This window comes from Peromyscus maniculatus, chromosome 8 (genome assembly GCF_049852395.1).
Source record: "Peromyscus maniculatus bairdii isolate BWxNUB_F1_BW_parent chromosome 8, HU_Pman_BW_mat_3.1, whole genome shotgun sequence".
NCBI classification, from domain to species: Eukaryota; Metazoa; Chordata; class Mammalia; order Rodentia; family Cricetidae; genus Peromyscus; species Peromyscus maniculatus.
The window spans coordinates 87,332,646-87,352,500 of NC_134859.1; the positions used below are offsets into that span (position 1 = coordinate 87,332,646).

The 19,855-nt window shown below is 53.5% G+C and overlaps 2 protein-coding genes across 5 annotated transcripts; one reads left to right on the forward strand and one right to left on the reverse strand.

Moving 5' to 3' along the window:
* The first annotated feature begins 538 nt into the window (after positions 1–538).
* On the forward strand, positions 539–1,044 carry Gast (gastrin). The gene is made up of 2 exons (XM_015986443.3): positions 539–751; positions 864–1,044. The coding sequence occupies exons 1-2, from the start codon at positions 541–543 to the stop codon at positions 965–967; spliced, it is 315 nt and encodes a 104-aa protein (XP_015841929.1). The 5' UTR covers positions 539–540; the 3' UTR covers positions 968–1,044.
* Positions 1,045–10,285: 9,241 nt separating this feature from the next.
* On the reverse strand, positions 10,286–19,748 carry Hap1 (huntingtin associated protein 1). Of its 4 annotated transcripts, none has more exons than XR_013041906.1 (14): positions 19,436–19,748; positions 18,610–19,175; positions 17,576–17,652; positions 17,137–17,253; positions 16,852–17,024; positions 16,550–16,649; positions 16,406–16,472; positions 14,922–15,052; positions 14,440–14,502; positions 14,048–14,173; positions 13,848–13,939; positions 12,233–12,621; positions 11,628–11,839; positions 10,286–10,976 (listed from the first exon to the last, which is right to left on the reverse strand). XR_013041906.1 is itself a non-coding variant. In XM_006992874.4 (13 exons), exons 2-13 carry the CDS (start codon positions 18,998–19,000, stop codon positions 11,682–11,684), a joined length of 1,884 nt encoding a protein of 627 aa, XP_006992936.1. In that variant the 5' UTR covers positions 19,001–19,175; positions 19,436–19,748; the 3' UTR covers positions 10,286–11,681. The 4 variants fall into 4 exon arrangements, 2 of the variants coding, with proteins under 2 accessions (XP_006992936.1, XP_015841958.1); XR_001576096.3 differs by having other exon boundaries at positions 14,048–14,176; XM_006992874.4 differs by having other exon boundaries at positions 10,286–11,839.
* Between the last annotated feature and the right edge of the window lie 107 nt (positions 19,749–19,855).

The window sequence follows — 19,855 nt, forward strand, 5'->3', positions numbered from 1 at the left end:
CCCTCTTCTTCAATACTGGGATTACCGGAACATCCAGCTTTATACGTGGTCCTGGGGGCCTGAACTCAGGTCCTTATGCTCACAGAGCAAAGGTCCTTACCCACTGAGCCACCTCCCCAAACCCCACTCTAGGCTTTTATTTTCCCCAAGCACTAGCTGTCACTGAGTGGATCAAGACAAGATCTGGGGGCCTGGGTTGCCAGCAGGCATGGGAGAAGAAAACCTAAGGATTGACCTGCCATTCTGCGCAGTATCGCTCATCTGTAGCCAGACAGCTTAGAGCCTGTCTGGTCTAGCCCTTTTCCTCTGGGTTTATATGAGATAGCCCTGATTTATTTATTTTTTTAGTTTCTCAAGACAGGGTTTCTCTGTATAGCCCTGGCCGTCCTGGAACTCACTATGTAGCCCAGGCTGGCCTCAAACTCACAGAGACCCAGCTGCCTCTGCCTCCTGAGAGCTGGGATTAAAGGCGTGCGCCACCACCACCAGGTAAAGGGTGGCCCCATCTTGAAGCCCACCTCTCTCCCCCTTCCAGACAAGATGCCTCGACTGTGCGTGTGCATGCTGATCTTAGTGCTGGCTCTGGCTGCCTTCTCTGAAGCTTCTTGGAAGCCCCACTCCCAGCTACAGGATGCATCCTCTGGACCAGGGACCAAAGGGGGCCTGGAACCACACCAGCTGGACCAGCTGGGCCCAGCCTCTCACCATCGAAGGCAGCTGGGGCCACAGGGTCCTCAATACTTCATAACAGGTAGCAGCTGCTGACCCAGTCAGATTTGGCCATGGTTCCCCCATCCTGGCCCCACAATTTCCTGGGGACTAGGCCTCTCCCTCTCCATTCTCACTTCCTGTCACCTCCTCAGACCTGTCCAAGAAGCAGAGGCCATGGATGGAGGAAGAAGAAGAGGCATATGGATGGATGGACTTCGGCCGCCGCAGTGCGGAGGAAGGGGACCCTCGTAACTAGCAACAATCATCCAGAGCCCAACCATCTCAGAGCCACGCCCAGCTCAGTCCTTGCAAAACATAAAAAAATAAACTAGCTTCCAGTGTATCACTGAGTCATGTCCCGTGCTTGATCGGAGAGGGTTTGAGGCAGGAGGCAGACCTGCACTCAACTCTCCCTCCTGCCTCTGAGTGGCAGAGACCGGAGAGTAGCACTGAACAAGACTCTACCTGGGTGGGGCTGGAGAGATGCTCAGAGGCTAAAAGTGCTTCCTGCTCTTTCAGAGGGTCCTGGTTCGGTTCTCAGCATCCATATCAAGTGGCCTGTAACCCCAGTTCCAGGGAATCGAACCTTCTCCTCACCTCCATGGACACTGGCGCTCACATGCACCTACACACATAAACACATAGTTAAAAAAAACAAAATATCTTCAAAACAAAATAAAAGCTAAATCGAATGTGTCACTCTTAGTTTAAACCTCCCAAGGCTGCCCATTCCATTTACAATGAGGCCGGGACTCCGGTTCTAGAGCCCTGTGCTTTCTTCCTGCCCTGGAGAATCCAGTCTTTTCCTTTCCTCACACAGACACATCATGCTCTTTCCGGCTCCTCAGTCCTCAGTGTTCCCAGCTCCTGGAATGTTCTCCTCTCAGACCAAACAAGGCAGGCTCCCCTGCCTCCTCAACGTGTCCCCCGGAGATCTGCCCTTTCTGCTCCTCGTCCTTCACTTGTCACTTGGTTTCTTGCCCACATCTGCCTTCTCAGCAAGGTGGGAAGCCAGGCATGGGGCCGCATGTCCCTCTTCCCGATAGGTCCGTGTCAGACGGGCAGGTGAATGGCTGGCATGGTTTTTGTGTCTTATCCTTAGCCTTTTCTTGTTCTTCTACCTGTCAACAGATTGCTAGCAGGTCATCAGTTTACCTGAGGGCTAAAGAGAAGGATTCCTGTCTCTACCCATCAGAGGTTCACAGCTAGAGCTCTGGAATAAAAGACCCCAAGAGAAAGGCAAACAAGCCCACCAAAACTAAGCTGTATATTGAGCATGGGAGGTGCTCAGAAGATGTGTAACTCACAGTGATGTCTCGGAGTACAGGCTGTCAGGATCTTTATCAAAGAACAATTCATCTGTGGAGAAATGAATGTGGCCACAGGCCTCTGAGGGCGGTGAACTGTGTGGGATATATATAGGAAATAAAATAGGGGCAATAAAGCAGATTAATAAAATCTGTCAAGCAAACCCTTTGATGGCATTTCCAGCTTGAAGAGGGTTTGACCTCGTCTCCATCGACAGACTTTCATCCTTGGCAGAATGCAGAAGTTTGTTTTGTTTTGTTCTTAAGGCAATCCCTTTTTATTTTTTAAATATTTGGGGTTTTTTCTTTTTCTTTTTCTTTCTTTTTTTTTTTTTTTGTGTGTGTGCGCGTGTACACATGTGCCTGCATGTATGTTTGTGGATGCAGGAACCTTCGCAAGTCAGAAGAAGCATTGGGTCCCCTGGAATTGAAGTTACAGACAGTTGTGAGCTGCCAAGTGGGTGCTGGAAATTGAACCAGGGGTCCTCTGGAAGAGCAGCCAGTGTTCCTAACCACTGAGCCATCTCTCCATCCCCTGGATGCTGAAGTTCTGCTTCTGGGCAGCTATCAGAAAGGCAGGAAGCCTTATTTGGAGCTTCATCCTCTTGTCTGCCTTCAGTTTAAAAGAGTCCTTATGCCAGTGAGGTACATGGTTGGGTGTACTCTAGTTTCCTCTGGCACCTTCTCTCAGCTTAGAGGTTAAGAGCGCTTCCTGCTCTTTCAGAGGATCCTGGCTATAGACCATTGCTTTGGCCGAACTGGAACTCTGGGGAGCTTAGTACTCCAGCTGCAGCTCTCCATCAATGACAGAGACAAGTTGTAAGATAATTATGGGTGCTTCCCACCCCTTGAATGGCAGGACTCTGAGGCATGTCCCACCGTCTCCCAGACTTTCTCCAGCGGAGCTCTTCAGTTTCCACAGTGACATTTTGCTCAGTGACATAGTTTGCTCAGTGACACTCTCTGTTGGCTTCCTCCCCTTCCAAATCTCGAATCCTCTCACTCCTATTAGTGTTCCTGGGGACCAAATAAAATGTCTGCAATCCAGGCTTCAAAGCAACCAAACGGGCTGAAACCAGAACCCAAGCAAAGTCTTCTCTACTAAAATCCCAAGGGAAGGGGAGTGGGACATGGAGAGGCTAGCCTTTAACTCCCAGCCTTCTCTAGATCCCCTGGGCTGGAAGAACCTCTGCCTTGCTTGAGGTAAGCAGCTTCCTCTGCACTGGAGACCTTTCCAAGGCCTCTATCTCAGTCAGGGTTTCTATTGCTGGGACGAAACACCATGACCAAAAGCAAGTTGTGGAGGAAAGGGTTTATTTATCCTACACTTCAGCATTGCTGTTCATCACTGAAGGAAGTCAGGACAAGAATTCAAACAGGGCAGGAACCTGGAGGCAGGAGCTGATGCAGAGGCCATGGAAGGGAGCTGCTTTCCCTGGCTTGCTCAGCCTGCTTTCTTATAGAACCCAGGACCACCAGCCCAGGAATGGTACCACGCATCATGGGCTGGACCTTCCCCATTGATCACTAATTCAGAAAATGCCTTACAGCTGGATCTCATGGAGGCATTTCCTCAATTGAGGCTCCTTCCTCTCTGATGATTCTAGCTTGTGTCAAGTTGACACACAAAACCAGTCAATACAGCCTCCCGGGGACAGACCCTTCAGAAGGCGGCACATCTTCACAAGGTCTGAACCTGCCTCCTTCAGGGCCTCTAAACCAGAAACTAAGACCAAGCTTGAGCATGTGGGGAAGCTTGTGCAGGGAGGAAAGGCCTACTGACTCCAGGAACCTGGAGGCAGGATCTGAGTAATCTAGAGATCTGCACCAGGAGGAGCCAGGAGAACCCATAGAGGAGTAGGCTTTTGAGGCTGTGGACCACTACAGTGGACCCAAGCAAAGTAGAGTGGAGGGCCTGGCACCTGGACAGCATCCTCATGGGACTTGAGTTTCGCTCTAGCAAGGACAACTGGAGCCGGGATTCGTGTCTTCCTGGGACAACTGCCTTGAAGCTTGGACAAAACAATGGTCTACAAGAATCGCACTGAAGATGTCAAAATTGTCTCGGCGGAGGATTGAGAAAGGGGTCAAAAAGCTGAGAGGTGGACATCAGAGAGCAGATTTATTGTGGAAGACAAAGGAATCCCCAGAGGATGGAGGACGCTGCATGGGTGCAAGAGCACTCCTTTCCCAGAGGGCACAGGAATTCCATAGAGAGGGAAGTGAAGTACCACCGAGACTGTCCTAGAGATAGCGCTGACCAAGTACCACACAGGACGCCCCAAAGCCCATGTACGGTCCCCAAGTTCTGGAGACGTGTCAGTCTGAGACCCACATGGTGGCAGAGTTGGTTCCTTCTTGGAGCAGTGAGGGAGAATCTGTTTGTCTTTCTCCTAGTGTCTGATGGCTTATTGGCAGTCTTTGTTCAGATTGGAGGTCTCTTGTCTCTGTCCATACATAGTGTTTGTTCTCTCTCTCTCTCTCTCTCTCTCTCTCTCTCTCTCTCTCTCTCTCTCTCTCTCTGTTAATGTTTACCAAGGATACCCATCCCATAGATTATAGCACACCCTAATGATTTCATCTTAACTAATGACATCTGTATTGACCCTATTCCAAAAGCCACATTCTGAGACACTGGGGATTCGATCGATCTGTACCGAAATTGGGGAGGAGTTACTGGGCAGGGAGGCTCACACTTGTAATCTCACACTCTAGAACCTGAGGCAGGAGAATTGCCCTGAATTCAAGGCCAGCCTAGGCTATACAGTAAGACCTTCTCAAAACATAAAATAGGTGCTGAGAAAGATCAGCAGTTAAGAGCAGATTGTTCTTCCAGAGAACCTGGGTTTGATTCCTAATACTCACATGTTGGCTCATGATTATATTTCCAGTTCCAGGGGATCTGACACTCTCTCCTGACTTCTGGGGGCACCAGGCATGCACGTGGTACACTTACACATGTACAGATCAAACACTCATACATATAAAGTCCATCTAAAAATCTCTGTAAAGATCTAGGCCATGGCTGATGCAGGAGCTGCTACTGCAGACCTGGACTCGTCAGTACCGTAGGGAGGGCAGAGGGAGGAAACAGAGACGAAGCAGCAGCAGTACCACCATCACTGACGAGGTAGACTTTCCTATCACAGCAAAGCTAAACCAAAGGGGCAAGCAGGGGGCTCCAGCTGCAGGCCTGACGGGAGCAGCCTCTACCATGGTGGTTGTATACGTCAAAGAGATGAAGAGCAGAGGAGCCGAAGGCTGATGCCAGCTGCTGAGCTGGAAAATTGTGATCCTTTGCCTGGCTTCCAAATCCACTTGGGTTCCCAGAATAGCCACTAATTAGGGGAAAGAGGCCCACCTAGAGTTCCCAAGCTAAGCTACTGAACACAGAGCCTGAGCCAACACTCACTGCCAGAGAGCCAGAAGGCCATGGTGTCTCCATCCATGGCAGAGAGGTGGTGCAGAGAGACCAGTAGCGCCCCACATGAGTGTCTCGCCATAGGTGCAGCGAGTTCTTAGACATACCTTGTGGTTTCTTCGTCTAGGAACATGTAATTTGGACAGACAAACGTGACAGCTGGAAGAACATCCATCGTAATTCCCTGCGGTGTGGAATAAGAATCGTCATGGTGAGAATAAAGTGCAAGCCCCTGAAGCTGCCCGCATAGCACCACATGCCAGGTGAAACAGCGGAGACTCGTCCTTAAAGACTTAAGGGAGATGGGAGTGATGTGCCCCATTATACTGTCCAGGCCCGGGTCCTGGATAGATAAGATGGACCTTTGCCATCCTCGAACTACTGCAAACATCAGCAACAACAGTCATGAATACAGACAGATAAGCTGACATCACTGGAACAGATGAGCACAACCTCTGATACACGCTGACCTAATGAAAACGCGTTTTCCATTCTGTCGAGGAGAAGGATCGGAAAGAGTTCTCACCCAGCCAGAACAGACCGCAGTACACGTTCAAACAAGACATGTTTGGAATCGGTGTCAAAGCACCTGTGGTATCCAGGGACGTCAGACTGTCTGCACAGGCCCAAGAGGAGACGTACAGGGAGGACCCCTAGGCTGGCAAGCTCTTTCTTATAGGGCCAGATAGGAAATAGTTTCGGCTTAGCAAGGCAAGCCTGCCTTAAGAGGCAAAGTCAAGGGAGGGAGGTAGATTCTCTGGGAAGAATTTTATGGTTGCTGTTGGCACACGTCTGTAATGACAGCACTTGAGAGATCGAGAGGATTGGAAGTACAAGGTCAGCCTGGGCTCCATAGTAACACTCTCTCCCTCAAAATAATTACAATTTTATGTAGTAAGATTTTTTTTCACTGGGCCACAAATAACAACAAGACTTATTAATTATGAATTAATGAAAGCTTGGCCTTTAGCTTAGGCTTGTTTTCAAACTTAATTAACCCATATTTTTATTGATCTACATTCTACCATGTGGCTTTTACTTCTATCCCATTCTGTGTATATGACATGTTCCATGTCTGGCTGGCATCTTTCACCTGCCTAGATTCATCTCCTACTTCCTCTTTCTCTGCCCAGAAGTTTGGCCTATACCTCCTGCCTAACTATTGGCTTCTCGGCGCTTTATTAAACCAATCACAGCAATATATCTTCACCCAGTGTACAAATATCTCACAACAATTAAAAAATATAAAAATTGTTTTTTGTGAGCCAGGCAGTGGTGGCGCACGCCTTTAATCCCAACACTCGGGAGGCAGAGCCAGGCGGATCTCTGTGAGTTCAAGGTCATATTGGTCTACAGAGCAAGATCCAGGACAGGCACCAAAACTACACAGAGAAACCTGTCTCAAAAAATAAAAAAAAAAATTGTTTTTTGTTTGTTTTGTTTGAGACAGGGTCTCATATAACTCAGACTGGCTTCAAACCATATAGGTGCTATATGGTTGGTGCTGGGGATGAAACCCAGGGCTTCTGACGTGGTAGACAACCATTCTACCACTGAACTGCAGAGCTCAGAGTGGCCTGTTGTAGAGTGATTTCCTCAGAGTTGATATATTCCGTCCTGGAGAGAAACTGAGAAGACTTAGGACATCTAAGGACATAGTGGCCCACACCTTTATCTCAGCACTTGGGAGGCAGAGGCAGGGAAATCTCTGTGAGTTCGAGGCTAGCCTGGTCTATAGAGTGAGTTCCAGGACAGCTAGGACTACAAAAAGAAACCCTGCCTCAAACAAACAAACAAACAAACAAACAAACAAAAACCTCAGGATGTAAACAACTGAGAAGCCTCAGGAAGTTCCTGAAACTGACCAGATATACAAGCCTCCTCCCTCCAAAGGTTAGACAACCAGTAAGAAGCTCTAAGGAGCATCAGACCAGCTGAGGCTGGAAAAGGCTGAGCTGCTAAACTGCCTGGAAGATATCTCTGACCTATTGAGCTGCCTCCAAGTTGTTCAGTGAATTTCAAGGTTCGCCCTTGAGTCATGCCTGTTCATGTAAGTAGCCCCTCACCCATACTCCAGTAAGTAACTCCAATAAACTCATAGGTTCACCAAACTGAACTTCAGTGGTATTGTCACTTTGTTCCTTGTCTGGAATGAATAGACATTTGTGTCACATCTCCTTAGGAAAAGTTAGCTGGAGTAGGACAATGTAGCTCAGTTGGTAGAGTGCTATCTAACATGCACAAAGCCTGGCTTCAGTTCCCACCACTCTATAAACAGCAGGGTGGTCCACATTTATAATGCCAGCACTGGGAAGATGGGCAGGAGGACCAGAAGTTGAAGATCATACTTGACTATATATGGAGTTTGAGCCTACAAGAGACTCAGACTCAAAAAAAAAAAAAGTTTTAAATAAAATATAAAATTACAGGACTAGGGATGTAGCTCCATGGTAGAGCACTTCCTAAGCATATGTGAGGCCCCGGGCCCAATCTCCAGCACCACAAAAGATAAAGTTACAGCTGCTTCTTGGCCATGTTTGGGTCTTCCTATCTGCGGGCCAAAGAAGAAAGTGAATGACCATCAGAGGTTATTGTCCCTGCTTTCCATGAGGGAAAGCCTCGTGTCAGGGACAAGAAGGATCATGTCTGGGATTCATCGGCCTGACCTGGGGGAAGAGAGGGGCTCGTGGTGTTTCTAGTCTCGTAACCGGAAGTAGGAAACTCAAACAAACTGGCCTGATACAGCAGCATGACCGAGGTTCAGCTCGCTCAGGAGTGCAGATCTAGGTCACCCCACCAGGAAGGTAACGTGGACCAGCCAAAGGGCTCCCTGGGGAGGAGAATGCAGAGCAGTAGAGGAAGGACATGACAACTACCATTTAGGGCTCATTAGAGTGATGACCACAGCTTATACCATGTATCTTCTGGTGGCCTTTTGTTTTTGTTTTTGTTTTTGTTTTTTAATTTATTTATTTATTACGTATACAGAGGACGGCGCCAGATCTCATTACAGATGGTAGTGAGCCACCATGTGGTTGCTGGGAATTGAACTCAGGACCTCTGGAAGAGCAGTCGGTGCTCTTAACCTCTGAGCCATCTCTCCAGCCCCTTGTTTGGTTTTTGAGACAATGTCTCACTGTATAGCTCTGGCTGGCTAGAACGGGCTGACCTCCACCTCACAGAGATCCACCTGTCCCTTTAATTCCATCTGTGAGATTAAAGACATTTGCCACCCAGCAAGTAATTACATTTATTTATTTGTGTGTGTGTGTGTGTGTGTGTGTGTGTGTGTGTGTGTACATATATATGTCACAGTATGAATGAGGTCTGGTTGTCTTATTTTATTCTTTGTGTGTGTGTGTGTGTGTGTGTGTGTGTGTGTGTGTGTGTGTGTGGTGTGTGTGTGTATGTGGTGCGTGTGTATGCGCACATGCAGGTGTATGCACCTGTACATGTGCTCAGGGGCCAGAGGAGGATATTGGGTGTCCTGCCTCATAATCGCTGCTTTCAGCCTAGGAGACAAGAGCCTCTCACTCAACCTTGAACTGGGCTGGTAGCCAAAGCGCCCCAGAGAGCACCCTTTTCTCCACTCTCCATGGTGCTGGGCGCTCAGGTCCTCAGGCTTGCAGAGCAAGCACTCTGACCCGCCCAGCCATCTCTCCAGCCTCTACTTGTCTTTTGGGGGGTTGTTTTTGTTAGCGATAAAAGTCTTGCTATGGAGCCCCAATTGGTTTTGAACTCCTGATTCACCCGTTTCTGCCTCCAAGTGCTGAAATTACAGGTGTGTACTACTGTCCCTGAGAATTTTTTTTTTGGGGGGGGGGCGGTTTGAGACAGGGTTTCTCTGTGTAGCTTTGGTGCCTGTCCTGGATCTCGCTCAGTAGACCAGGCTGGCCTCGAACTCACAGATATCTGCCTGGCTCTGCCTCCCGAGTGCTGGGATTAAAGGCGTGTGCCACCACTGCCCAGCTAGCTCACAGGTCACTTTGAATTGGGATTTTGTTCTGTCTTTGGAGACAGGGTTTCTCTGTGTAGCCCTGGCTGTCCTAGTACTCGCTCTACAGACCAAGCTGGCCTCAAATTCAGAGATCTGCCTGCCTCTGCCTCCTGAGTGCTGGGATTAAAGGTGTGCACCACCACACCTAGCATGAACTTGCATTTTTGAGGAGTATTGCAACTGTTAAAGATTTGAGGAATTCTTAGAGATAGACTGAACCTTCCTACTAACTGATAGGAGCCTTTTTGAAATCATGAGTGGATTATTATTGTTTGGATATGAAGAATCACCGCCCAAATGGCTCATAAATTGAGAGTTCTGTCCCTGGCTGGTAGAGCACTGATCCTCCTTGTCTCCACATTAGATTCCTGTTACTTCCCCTCTCCCTAAGACTGGGGTATCTCCAAGATGAGCTCCTTATTCCTGTTCAATGTCCAGGGGGCTTGAACTAAGCCAGATGGCAACTCTTCTACTTTATCCTTTCAACTATAACACAGGGACAGAGACCTCGGGGCAGCCAGGATCAGGAAAGGGAGCCTGGCCAGCTTCAAAGACCTGGGTTCAAACTCAGTACTGTAACCAGCTGTTAGACTCCCGGATCACTGGAACTGTCTGGGCCTCAGTTTCACCATCTGATAAATGTATACATCACCTGACACTGCACAGCAGTGGGTCATGTGACTTACACTTAGTAAGAGTCCTTGGCATGTCATTCAGTATCGACCCATCTTCTCTCCACAGCTCCGTTCCCCAAAAGTGCGCGCGCGCACGCGCACACACACACACACACACACACACACACACACACACACACACACCATGATTCCTAAGAAATGCGACTGAAACAGGTCGGGTAGCTCACAAGTTCTTTATTTCCACGTTGGCACACACATCAATACAAAGGCTGACAAGCTACAAGACTTTGAGGCACTGCAGGGCAGGGACCGAGGCCACAGCTATGGATGAGCAAAGATGTAGGAAAGGGCAGAATCCAGGGGAACTCACAGGCCACAGGAGACTGAGACACCACTGGGGGAGGGACCCCTCCACCACCCCCACTCAGGTACACTTCACGTTACACACGGCAATAGGAACAGGAGGATGAGGGACAGCAGAAAGAGCCGGGTTCGAAAGCCAACCAGGGCTGGGGAGGTCCCTTTATGTGAGCAGTTTAAGGAGTAGAGGGGGTCCTCCCAATAACTGCCTACCCTAAGGACCTGCCCCCCACCCACCCACTCACACCCATCTCAGAGCTGGGTCTGGTACCCAGCCAATCTGCCCACAGGTTGCTTCCGCCACTGGGACCCCAGGAGCCACAGCTTTGGTGCCAGTTTTGGAATGAAGGACTAGGGTTCTTTCAGCCTGTCCTAGAAGAGGGTGGAGGCTTGGGCCCAGGCCCGTCAGGACAGAGATAGGCCTGCTGGCAGACGTGAGGTCGGTTCAGAGGAAGGGAAGAAAGGGTGTGACTTAGCCAGGCAGTACAAGGAGGGGTCTCAAGCTATCTGTGGGGTCTCTGCAGGCTGCTGGGGAAGAGCAACGCCTGGAAGAGAAGAGGGGGGTGTGAACCAGGAGCCTGACCCACCTCAGACCCGGTCGGGTGTGTCAGGAGACGACAAAAAAAAACCGCCAGGGACAGTATTCAGGTCTCCCCCGGTCAGTCACAGAAATGCTGACTCCATTTACAACCTGCACAGTCTTACTGTGCTGCAGCCAGTGATATTCTACCCACTGGTGCCAGAGAGAGAGAGAGAGAGAGAGAGAGAGAGAGAGAGAGAGAGAGAGAGAGCTGGCCAGCATGAAAGAAGGCTGCCAACAAGTTAAAAACGTCAGGTGGTGCGCAGGAGCTGTGCACAGCAGTGAGCCCAGGCCATGGTCTCACTACTCCGGAGACGGACACAGGCTCAGCTCTGCTCCTGGCTGTGGGACCTTGGACAAGTCAGCTCAGCTCTCCGAACCTCGGGTTCTTTTTCTAATACAGGGTGCACGGTCACATATACCTATCCACAGGGGTGTGTAGACAAGAGGAACTATCACAAGGAAAAGACCCAGGGCCAAGTCATCTGAACTCACGGACAGCTCCTCATAGGCAGAGCCGAAAAAGCCTGCCCTCAGAGCATGGAACTCCAGGGTTTCTAGATAGGCAAAGGAGACCCTGACCCACCCTACCACCCTATAGGAGTCCCTCACTCACCCGGGGGGACTGGTCCGCCTGTGGCCCTTGCTGGCAGAGGCCTTCGTCCCAGGCCTAGGTGGCCCCAGAAGGCCCCTCTTCCTCCCTGGGACTGGGAGAGTGAGTGGCCCTCTCCTGTTCCAGCCTCTGCGAGTCCTGGGTCTGCACCCCGGGCTGCTGCTGCTCCACGATCCCGCCCCCCAGATTTTTTTGCTGCAGGGCCGGTGGGGAGTCTTGGGGGGGTAGAGGAATTAGGGATGAAGGACAGGGGAAGAAGGGTGGGCAGAGATAGGAAGTTGAGGTACCAAGGGGGCATAGAGTCCCAGCCCTGGTCCCCAGTTCAGCCCTCACCCCCCACCCCAGGAAGAAGGTGGACGGACAGCTGGACTTGTAAGCCAATTCCATATCAGTGAGCACTGAGGTAACAGCTGTAGCCGGGGGGCTGGAGGTGGCTGTGTGAATACTATGCCAAGTCCATGCAAATCAGCACGCTGAGCGGGACTGAGTTGAGGTAAGTGAGCATTTTGGGGGGGTTGGGGGGAGCTCACCTACCCTCACCTCTCACAAGGTTGATGGGCGGAAGCTTGTCCCACCGGCAGGAGGGTGCCCTCTACGGGAGCACTCACCTTTCGGGGCCCCCTTCTGCTTCTTCTGCTGTCGCTTAGCGTGGGCATCCTGCCAGCTGGACAGCTGCTGGAGGACGTACTTCATGTCCAGGTGTGAAGGGCCCAGGCCACTGGCCTCCAGGGCGGAGGCCACCACATTCATCCTCGTGGCCTCATCCAGCTCTGGTTCCACCTCCTCCCAGGCCTCGGTCTCCTCAGACGCCTGCTCTGCCTCTTCGGCAAGCCCTTCCTCAGCCGTCCCCACCTCCTCGATGGCCCCCAGCTCCTCCTCAGGCACCAGCTCCTCCGGAGCCTCGAAATCTTCAGGCGGCTTGAGATCTTGCGGCAGTGGGGGCGGTGGCACCCCCCCCTTCCCCTGCTCTCGCTCCTCCTTACAACGGATGTCGCATCTGGGCAGGAGGGAGACAGTGGGGTCTTTCCACGCCTGTCACCCACGCTGGGCTTCCGGGCACTTATCCCACTCCCCAGGGCTCTCCCACCAGGGAAATGAGGAGGACATCGCAACCCCACCCCCTGCCCTTAGCTCTCTGTGAGTTCTCCTGTCCTGGCCCAGCCTACCCACCCTCATGGTCCTCCCCAGTTCTGTCCCAGCCAGGAGTGAGGGCAAAGAGAATCATCTTCAAGGTGTCCAATACCCAACCCATGCCCCTTAGCAGGAAGGAGGGTCATCAGTACCAGACAGGTTCCATTTTCTTGTCCACTCCCCACCCTCCTGTCTAGAAAAGAACAACAGGGCTATTTCATCCCAGAGCCAGTTGTCACGGAAACGAATCCATCGAGGGCAGGCTCACATGGTTGCCCAAGGACGCAAAGGGTCCAAACTGGGACTGCGTCCCAGGTGTTCCCATTGGCTGAGCCATTCACCTCTCAGCCCGTGGTCAGGTGAAGGAAAAGAAAAGCCGTGGTCTCTACATAGAGCAGCCTTAAACCAAACAGCCGCCTAGGAGCTGTGATCTGAACGGAGAGGGGACGGCCCATTCCCCAAAACAACTTTCAGACGAGCAGCCCCCAAGAACACGCCTTCCCAGGGTTTTCCAGTCACAGAACCAGCAAGAAGCTGCTGTCTGGCTGCTGAAATGTGAAGACAAATGAGGGGGAGCCCTTAGCCAAGATTACCCCAGGTTTGATGTCTCCCACACAGACACCCCGTAAGTCCTTAACAGAGAACAGGACCTTCAGTGTACTGAGGAAGCTCACACTGCCAGGTCCCTGGGGCACAAACATAGTGAAAAGTCACAGAAGCCAGGCATGGGGGCGCACGCCTTTCATCTCAGTACTGGGGAGGCAGAGGCAGGTGTATCTCGAAGTTCGAGGCCAGCCTGATCTACAGAGCCGATTCCAGGACAGCCAGGGCTACACAGAGAAACCCAGTCCCAAAAAGACAAGAGGAAAACAAAGAAGCCTCAGGTAGAAACGACCGATCCAACAGAGTCCGCAGAGGAAGGGAGGGGCTAGGCAGTGTGAGGAGGGCCGGACAGGGAGGCAGGAGGAATGGCGGGCAAAGCAATGGAGGTCAGAGATGAGGGGTCAACCATGCCCCACTCAGAAGGGAGTTGCCACTGAGTAAACCCAACTGAGCAGAGCTGAACCAAGCCTGAGGAGCCCGGTCACGCACCTCTCCATGAAATACGCAGGGTCAGTGATGATCTTCCGTAGAGATGTTCGGAGCTCCTCAGCCAGTGTCTCTGGGAAACTCGGAAGTGCGTCCTACAACAGAGGGGAGACGTGCCACCCCCACGCTCACAGGGAAAAAAAAAAAAAAACAGCCAGCAGAGCTGAACACAGGATACACCGAGGTCAGAGGGGCATCCTCACCAGAGGCACACTGTATCCGTAGTGGGTGACGGAACCCGAGGAGCGCTGGCGCTGGCTTTTCCCATCCTCCTGGCGCTCACGAAGCCTGCTCCCATAATCCTGCACGTGGGAGCTCCCTCGCAGGCTCTGCTAGGATCCAGGGGTACCCAGTCAGGCACGCCTGCCTGCGCCCACCTTTGGCAGAGGCAAGCCCCGCCCCCTCTAGATCCAAACAAAGTGATCCTGGACAAGACCCATTCAGCCTCAAATGAGCTGCTGCCTCCCGGGCCACAAGCCAGTCAGGGTGGGGGCCAGAAAGGCTCTGCCTGCGAGTTGCTTATCTTCTGTGGAGAGCCCAGCAGTCTCCAAGGGCCTGCATCCCAGATCTGGGCCAGGGATACATGGAGCCTCACCTCTGGGTGGACTCCCTTCTCAGAAGCCAGCTGTTGCTGCAGTTTCTCAGTCTGGGCTCCATACTGGGAGGAAAAGGATGTGTCAGACAGACAGACAGACACACACACACACACACACACACACACCCTCAAGGCCTCCCACTCCTGTTTCCCCCTGCCCCAACAGTCTTCCCACATCAGGGAGTCTGGGACAGTCCTTTTAGGAGGAAGTCACATGGAACGGAAGTCCTAACGTGGGGGTCATTCAGTCTGATACCTGAGAGAGTATGGGATCCTGTGGGGGCCCGGTTAGGGACATGACTGGACAGGGTGAAATGCCTCTCTAGCTACCTCTGCTACCTACACAGGGAAGGCCTTTGGGCCTGGCAGAGCCCAGAGCTACGGAAGGCAGAGCAGGGGGAGGCGGCTGGGGTCCCGCGGAGCCTTGATAAGGGAACCGGGGTAGAACCGGGGTGGAACCGGGCTTCCACAGGGCGGCTTACAGACTGACAACGCTGTTGTAGCTTGGTGATCTCGGCCTGCAGCTGGGTGATCTCCTTCTGCTGCCGCTCGTAGCCCTCCAGCCTGAGCACCAGCACCTCCGAGAGCTCTGCCATCTGCTGGCTGGCTTCAGCTACAGGGACAAGCGCCGGTCAGCCCTGGCTGGGGGTCAGCCCTGGCTCAGGGGGGTCAGCCCTGGCTCGGGGCCTCTGCCCCGCCCCTCAGGGCTCCCACGGGGCTTTGTCATTCTTTGCTCAGGTCTTCTTCTTCAGGAACGGCTTATTAACACAGAGCAGGGACCGTGTGTGTGTGTGTGTGTGTGTGTGTGTGTGTGTGTGTGTGTGTGTGTGTGTGGTGTTGGTAAGACCTGAGCCGAGCCCACACCGAGCTCCAGTACAGTGGAGACCTCAGGCAGCTGGGAAAAGGAACTCACAATCCCGGATAGTATGGGCTACGATGAAGGAGTCAGTGTCAAGGGGACAGCAGTAGAGGAAAGGGCATCACGGGAGGAGCATCGAACAGTGCTGCAAGGCCTGGGAAGGGTTCTGGAAGGAGCCCCACCACAGAAAGAGGAAGATGCAGAGCGTGGGCAGTGACAGGGGCTGGGGCAAAGGTAGGGGGAGGGGGAGGGATGATCCTCTGATCAATGGGAAGCTGGAACCGGATTTGGTTTCCGAAAACTCATCTGGGCTGTAGGGAAAAGGCCCTGAATGGGCAGAGAGATCCCACTATGCATTATGAGGTGTCACGGGCTGGAGACATTGAGACTTGAGAGCTGTGGAAATCAGGGGGACGGAAGGCCAGGGATGATGTGCGGAGACAGCAGAAGCTAAATGCCACCCTTCTGAGTCTACACCTCGGCAGGTAAACATGAGGTCCTCAGGGGCAGACAAAGCCCAGGTTGGTGCTAGGCACAGCCCAGACCCAATATGTGACCGTGAACTCCCCTGGTCCTAAACGCCCAGACTCTGGCAGCTCCTGGCTCCCTCTGCACTGTCCCATCCACCTTCCCAGCCTGTACTGTCCCAAATAACAGACTCTAGGGACCTCTGTGGTTCCTGCAGAGCTCTATACTTTGCACAAAGCACTTGTTCAGCTAGCTAGCTCGCTCACTCTCTCCCTCCCTCCCGATCCTACTCTTCCTCCCTCCCTCCTAATCCCTCGCTTTCTCCAAAGTCTCACATAGGTGGTCATCAACACCCGACCCTCCTGTCTCTGGTGAGTGCTGGGATTCCAGGTGGGCACCACCATGCTCAGCAATGGGGCTTCACCCGATCCCCATAAAGCCCGAGATGATCAGCAGGCCATGGTTATTAATCCTCGTCCTAAAGATGGACATTCAGAGAAGCCGAGGCATCTGTCTGTGCTTACACCACCGCAAAGTCCCGGAGCCAGGACCTCAGGCCAGACCTCCAGCCTCCAAACCCTGAATTCTTTCCATCATCCCTCGGGACAGTGCCCTTCCCCGAATCACGGTGTCACGTACAAAACTGCTCCACGCACTCCAGAATGAGCATCTGCTCCTCGTCTTCCAGGTTGTCAAGGTGGGAGGCCTGGAGGAAGGGAAAGAGGAAGGGGCCAGGCTGTCACCACCCCCTGCCAAAGGGCGTGCCCTCCTCCCTGTCCTCACCTCCTCCCGCAGGTGTTCATTCTCCTCCTCCAGCAGCTTCAGCTTCTGCTGCAGGGCTTCCAGCTGTGGGCAGTGGTGCTGTGACTCCACCTTAGGGGGCCTGGTGACAGGTGGATGAGAGTCAGTGGGGGGGGGGTGGTACGGAAATGGCAGATCCCCATCCCCAAGGCTTCCCCACACTGGCTAAGGGTGGCAAGTCCCAACAGCTCTCCTGACAGGCTCTCACTGCCCATGTCCCTGTTTACAGTGAGCAACTGAGGCTCAGAGAAGGGAGGGCCCAGGCGCAAAGGCAGAACACGTACGGCTTGGGGGCACCATAAGGATGATCATGCCGCCTGTCTTGATCCCGCTTTCCTTCATGGTCCTCCTCTTCCCCCTCTTCTTCCTCCTCTTCCTCCTCCTCCTCCTCCTCAGAGTCCGAGTAGAGCTGAAGGAGGTCGTCTCGCAGGTTTACCTGCTTCCGGAGATGTAAGATCTAGGGGAACAGAGAGAAGCCACCGAGAGGTGAGGAAGGAGGCACAGGATGGGGCTAGTTTGGGGGAGGGAACGCGCCGACCCCTCCCCTTCTCCCTTGGGCACCCAGATACCTCCTCCCTGGCTGAGCCCAGCATCGTTTCCAGTTTGTTATTCTCCTCCATCAAAGCACTGTTCTGTTTCACCAGGGACTGGCCGATGCGAGCGGCTGTGCTCAGGTCTCGTTCTTTCTGCACAAGAAGAGCCACCCGCTATTGATACTTCCCCCGTGTCTGGGACCTCCCAAACAGGAGGAAGAAACAAGACCTAGGCCACAAGGAGAAAGCTTCCCCGACACCCAACTGTCTAGAGACTATTAACCAACTCTGGGGTCTGACTCAGCTTCCCATCACGGGGAAATCAGCCCAGACCAGCCCCCCTGAAAGCTACTCGCCTTCCAGGAGAGGGGCCCGCAAGGTGGCCCCCAGGCAAGCAGAAAAACAGACAAAATCCCTAAGTCCTGCAGGGCAGAGTCAATCCAGGGCTGGCCTGGAAGAGGAAGGCAGTACCCACCTCTTCCAACAAATAGAGCATCACTTTCACATCATCTTCGGTGATCTTCTTCGTGGGGGGTGGGTTAGGGCACAGTGCTGCAGAAGGAAAGGCCTGAATGCGTCAGGGAAAGGAGCCGAGGCTGCCCATAGCCCACTGTGTCCCTCACACCAAAGGTCAAGGAGCCAGGAGGCTGAGATCCACCCGGCCCCAGCACCCTCTCCATAGCTCGGATCTCAGCATTCCTGCTTCCTCAGGAGGGGCCTGGGTGCTGTAAGAGCAAAGCCATCCTCCAGGTTCAGGAACTGGACTCCTAGGACCCCTGGGTCCTTGGTTCCTAGAGATAGGAAAAATTCAAGGGAAATACAGCAGGAGACTGACTCATCATGCCTGACCCAATCGGCCGCGAAGCCAGCTCACTGGAGCCTCCTCGGTCAATAAAAACAGATGCAGTCACCCATCTTAACACCTGTTGCGTGTGACAAGAGGACCAAGGAGACTTCTTCAGCACCCAGAAGGGGGCACCTGAGCTTAAAACTGCCCCCGCCCAGAAGAGGAGGGACAGAAGCCCAGGGCCCCACCCACTCCTCCCGCCTCAGCCCTGCTCCGGGAAAGCTCGCCCCAGACCCCTGCCGCCAAGCAGTGGTCAAACGCTCCCCCTCCATCCACCCACGCAGGCTGGTCCCACGGGCTAGCGCAGGCTCAGAGCGTGCCCAGCAGCTCCCTCCGGCAGCCCCCGCCCCTCTGCTGGCACTGCGGTAGACGGGGAGGGGGCACTGAGAGTGCGCAGATCTGCCGCAGCAACAGGCGCGAAGAGGGGGCGGGGAGCGCGCAAGCCCTGGACCTGACGCACCCACAAAAATCGGGGAACCCGAGAGGGAGGAAGAGATGGGGAAAGGGAGACTTAACAGGCACCTCGGACAGTGGTCTCAAGGGGGTGGTGGAAAGGTGGGACTGAGCACCACAGGGGGGCGGGGCGCCTGAGTCAGTGGGTCCCCTCCTCCCCGGAGATGCCCAGGTAGCAGCCAGTGAGGGATCCCATAGACTCGGTTTACCTTCCTGGAGCTCTTGAATAAACGCCGCGCGCGCAGGGCCGGACACGCCAGGCCTCCGGCCGATGTACGCGGCTGGCGTCTTCCAGATTCCCTCGGCCTTTCCTTTGCCCAGGGTAGTGGCCCGGGGACCATAAGGCCCCTGGAATACGTAGCGGGTCCATGGCGCGTCCGAATTGCCGATTATCATGGACCGACAAAAGCTTCCTGTCTTGGTGCGGGATCCTGGAGCTCGCTGTCCGGACCCGGTTCCCTGCGCCGGAGCAGGTTTGGGCTCCGCCGAGGGCTCCGGGGCCGGATTGGCGGCAGGCTGGGTCGCGGGGGTCCCTGCTGCTGGGTCCCCCGACCCCGTCCCGTCCCCGGCAGTGCTCTGCACCTGTTCCTTCGGACGCATCTTGACTCCGCAGTGGGCTGCCGCAGCCGAGCTTTTATAACCTGTGCCCGGAGCGGGCTCCACTGGGCTGTACCACGCGTGGCGCTGGGGGTGGACGAAGATCAGTTACTGGTGCCGAGGACTCAGGATGGTGAGAGTGAGCGGCCAGTGGTGATGGAACAGGAAACTTAAAAATCTAAAAAGAGGGAAGAAAGAAATGAGTGAGTGCCTAGTTGGTTCTGCGGGATCGGGTTCACGGTGAAGGGCTTTTGCCTCCCTTCCATCCTCTGAGAATGGTTCTGCCCAAAGCCGCCGCTTCCCTGGACTTGGGCCGAGGGACCCCGAGCTTCTGTCTAGAAGCAGCCCCCACCGACCCCCCCACCCCGCGCGCGCGCCCGCCCGCCCCAGGCTTCCAGCTGCCTTCTCTGTTGTCGTAACCCAACATTGAATACAGACCGGGGTGACCTGCGAGTCGGGGCAGTACGCCTGTGTCTTCCCAGGTGGATGAAGCGAGAAATGCAAACTCCGGTATGGCTTTCAACATGTTGCGTGTCACCCACAGGTCCTCGCGCTCACACTCCCCGCACTTGCCCCTGGACGTCTTCCATCTTAGTGCGTTTGCTCGCTCTTTATTTCCAACCCTAATTCGCAAGGCCTACCGTCCTTGTTCTTCAGACGTTTCAGAATGAGCATCTTCTGAGGAGATCCCGCTTAAATGTTTCCCTGTGACCACTCTTCCAGACCTACACCCCCCCACACACACACACACCTCCCCAAAGCATCCGTTATCCCGAAGTCTGAAAGGATCGATGTCGGTCTTCAAGACCTATGCTCTCCAGCCCACGATGGTGTGCTCCCCAGGAAACTGGAGACTTT

Excerpts from the sequence above, each read along its gene's own strand:
- Gast (XM_015986443.3), top strand. The coding sequence starts at position 541 with ATGCCTCGACTGTGCGTGTGCATGCTGATCTTAGTGCTGGCTCTGGCT. Across the intron at positions 752-863 it reads TCCTCAATACTTCATAACAG|ACCTGTCCAAGAAGCAGAGG; the intron begins GTAGCAGCTGCT and ends TCACCTCCTCAG.
- Hap1 (XM_015986472.3), bottom strand. The coding sequence starts at position 19,000 with ATGCGTCCGAAGGAACAGGTGCAGAGCACTGCCGGGGACGGGACGGGG. Across the intron at positions 14,503-14,921 it reads TACAACAGCGTTGTCAGTCT|TATGGAGCCCAGACTGAGAA; the intron begins GTAAGCCGCCCT and ends TTTTCCTCCCAG. Across the intron at positions 11,840-12,232 it reads GCAGAAGGGGGCCCCGAAAG|ACTCCCCACCGGCCCTGCAG; the intron begins GTGAGTGCTCCC and ends TACCCCCCCAAG.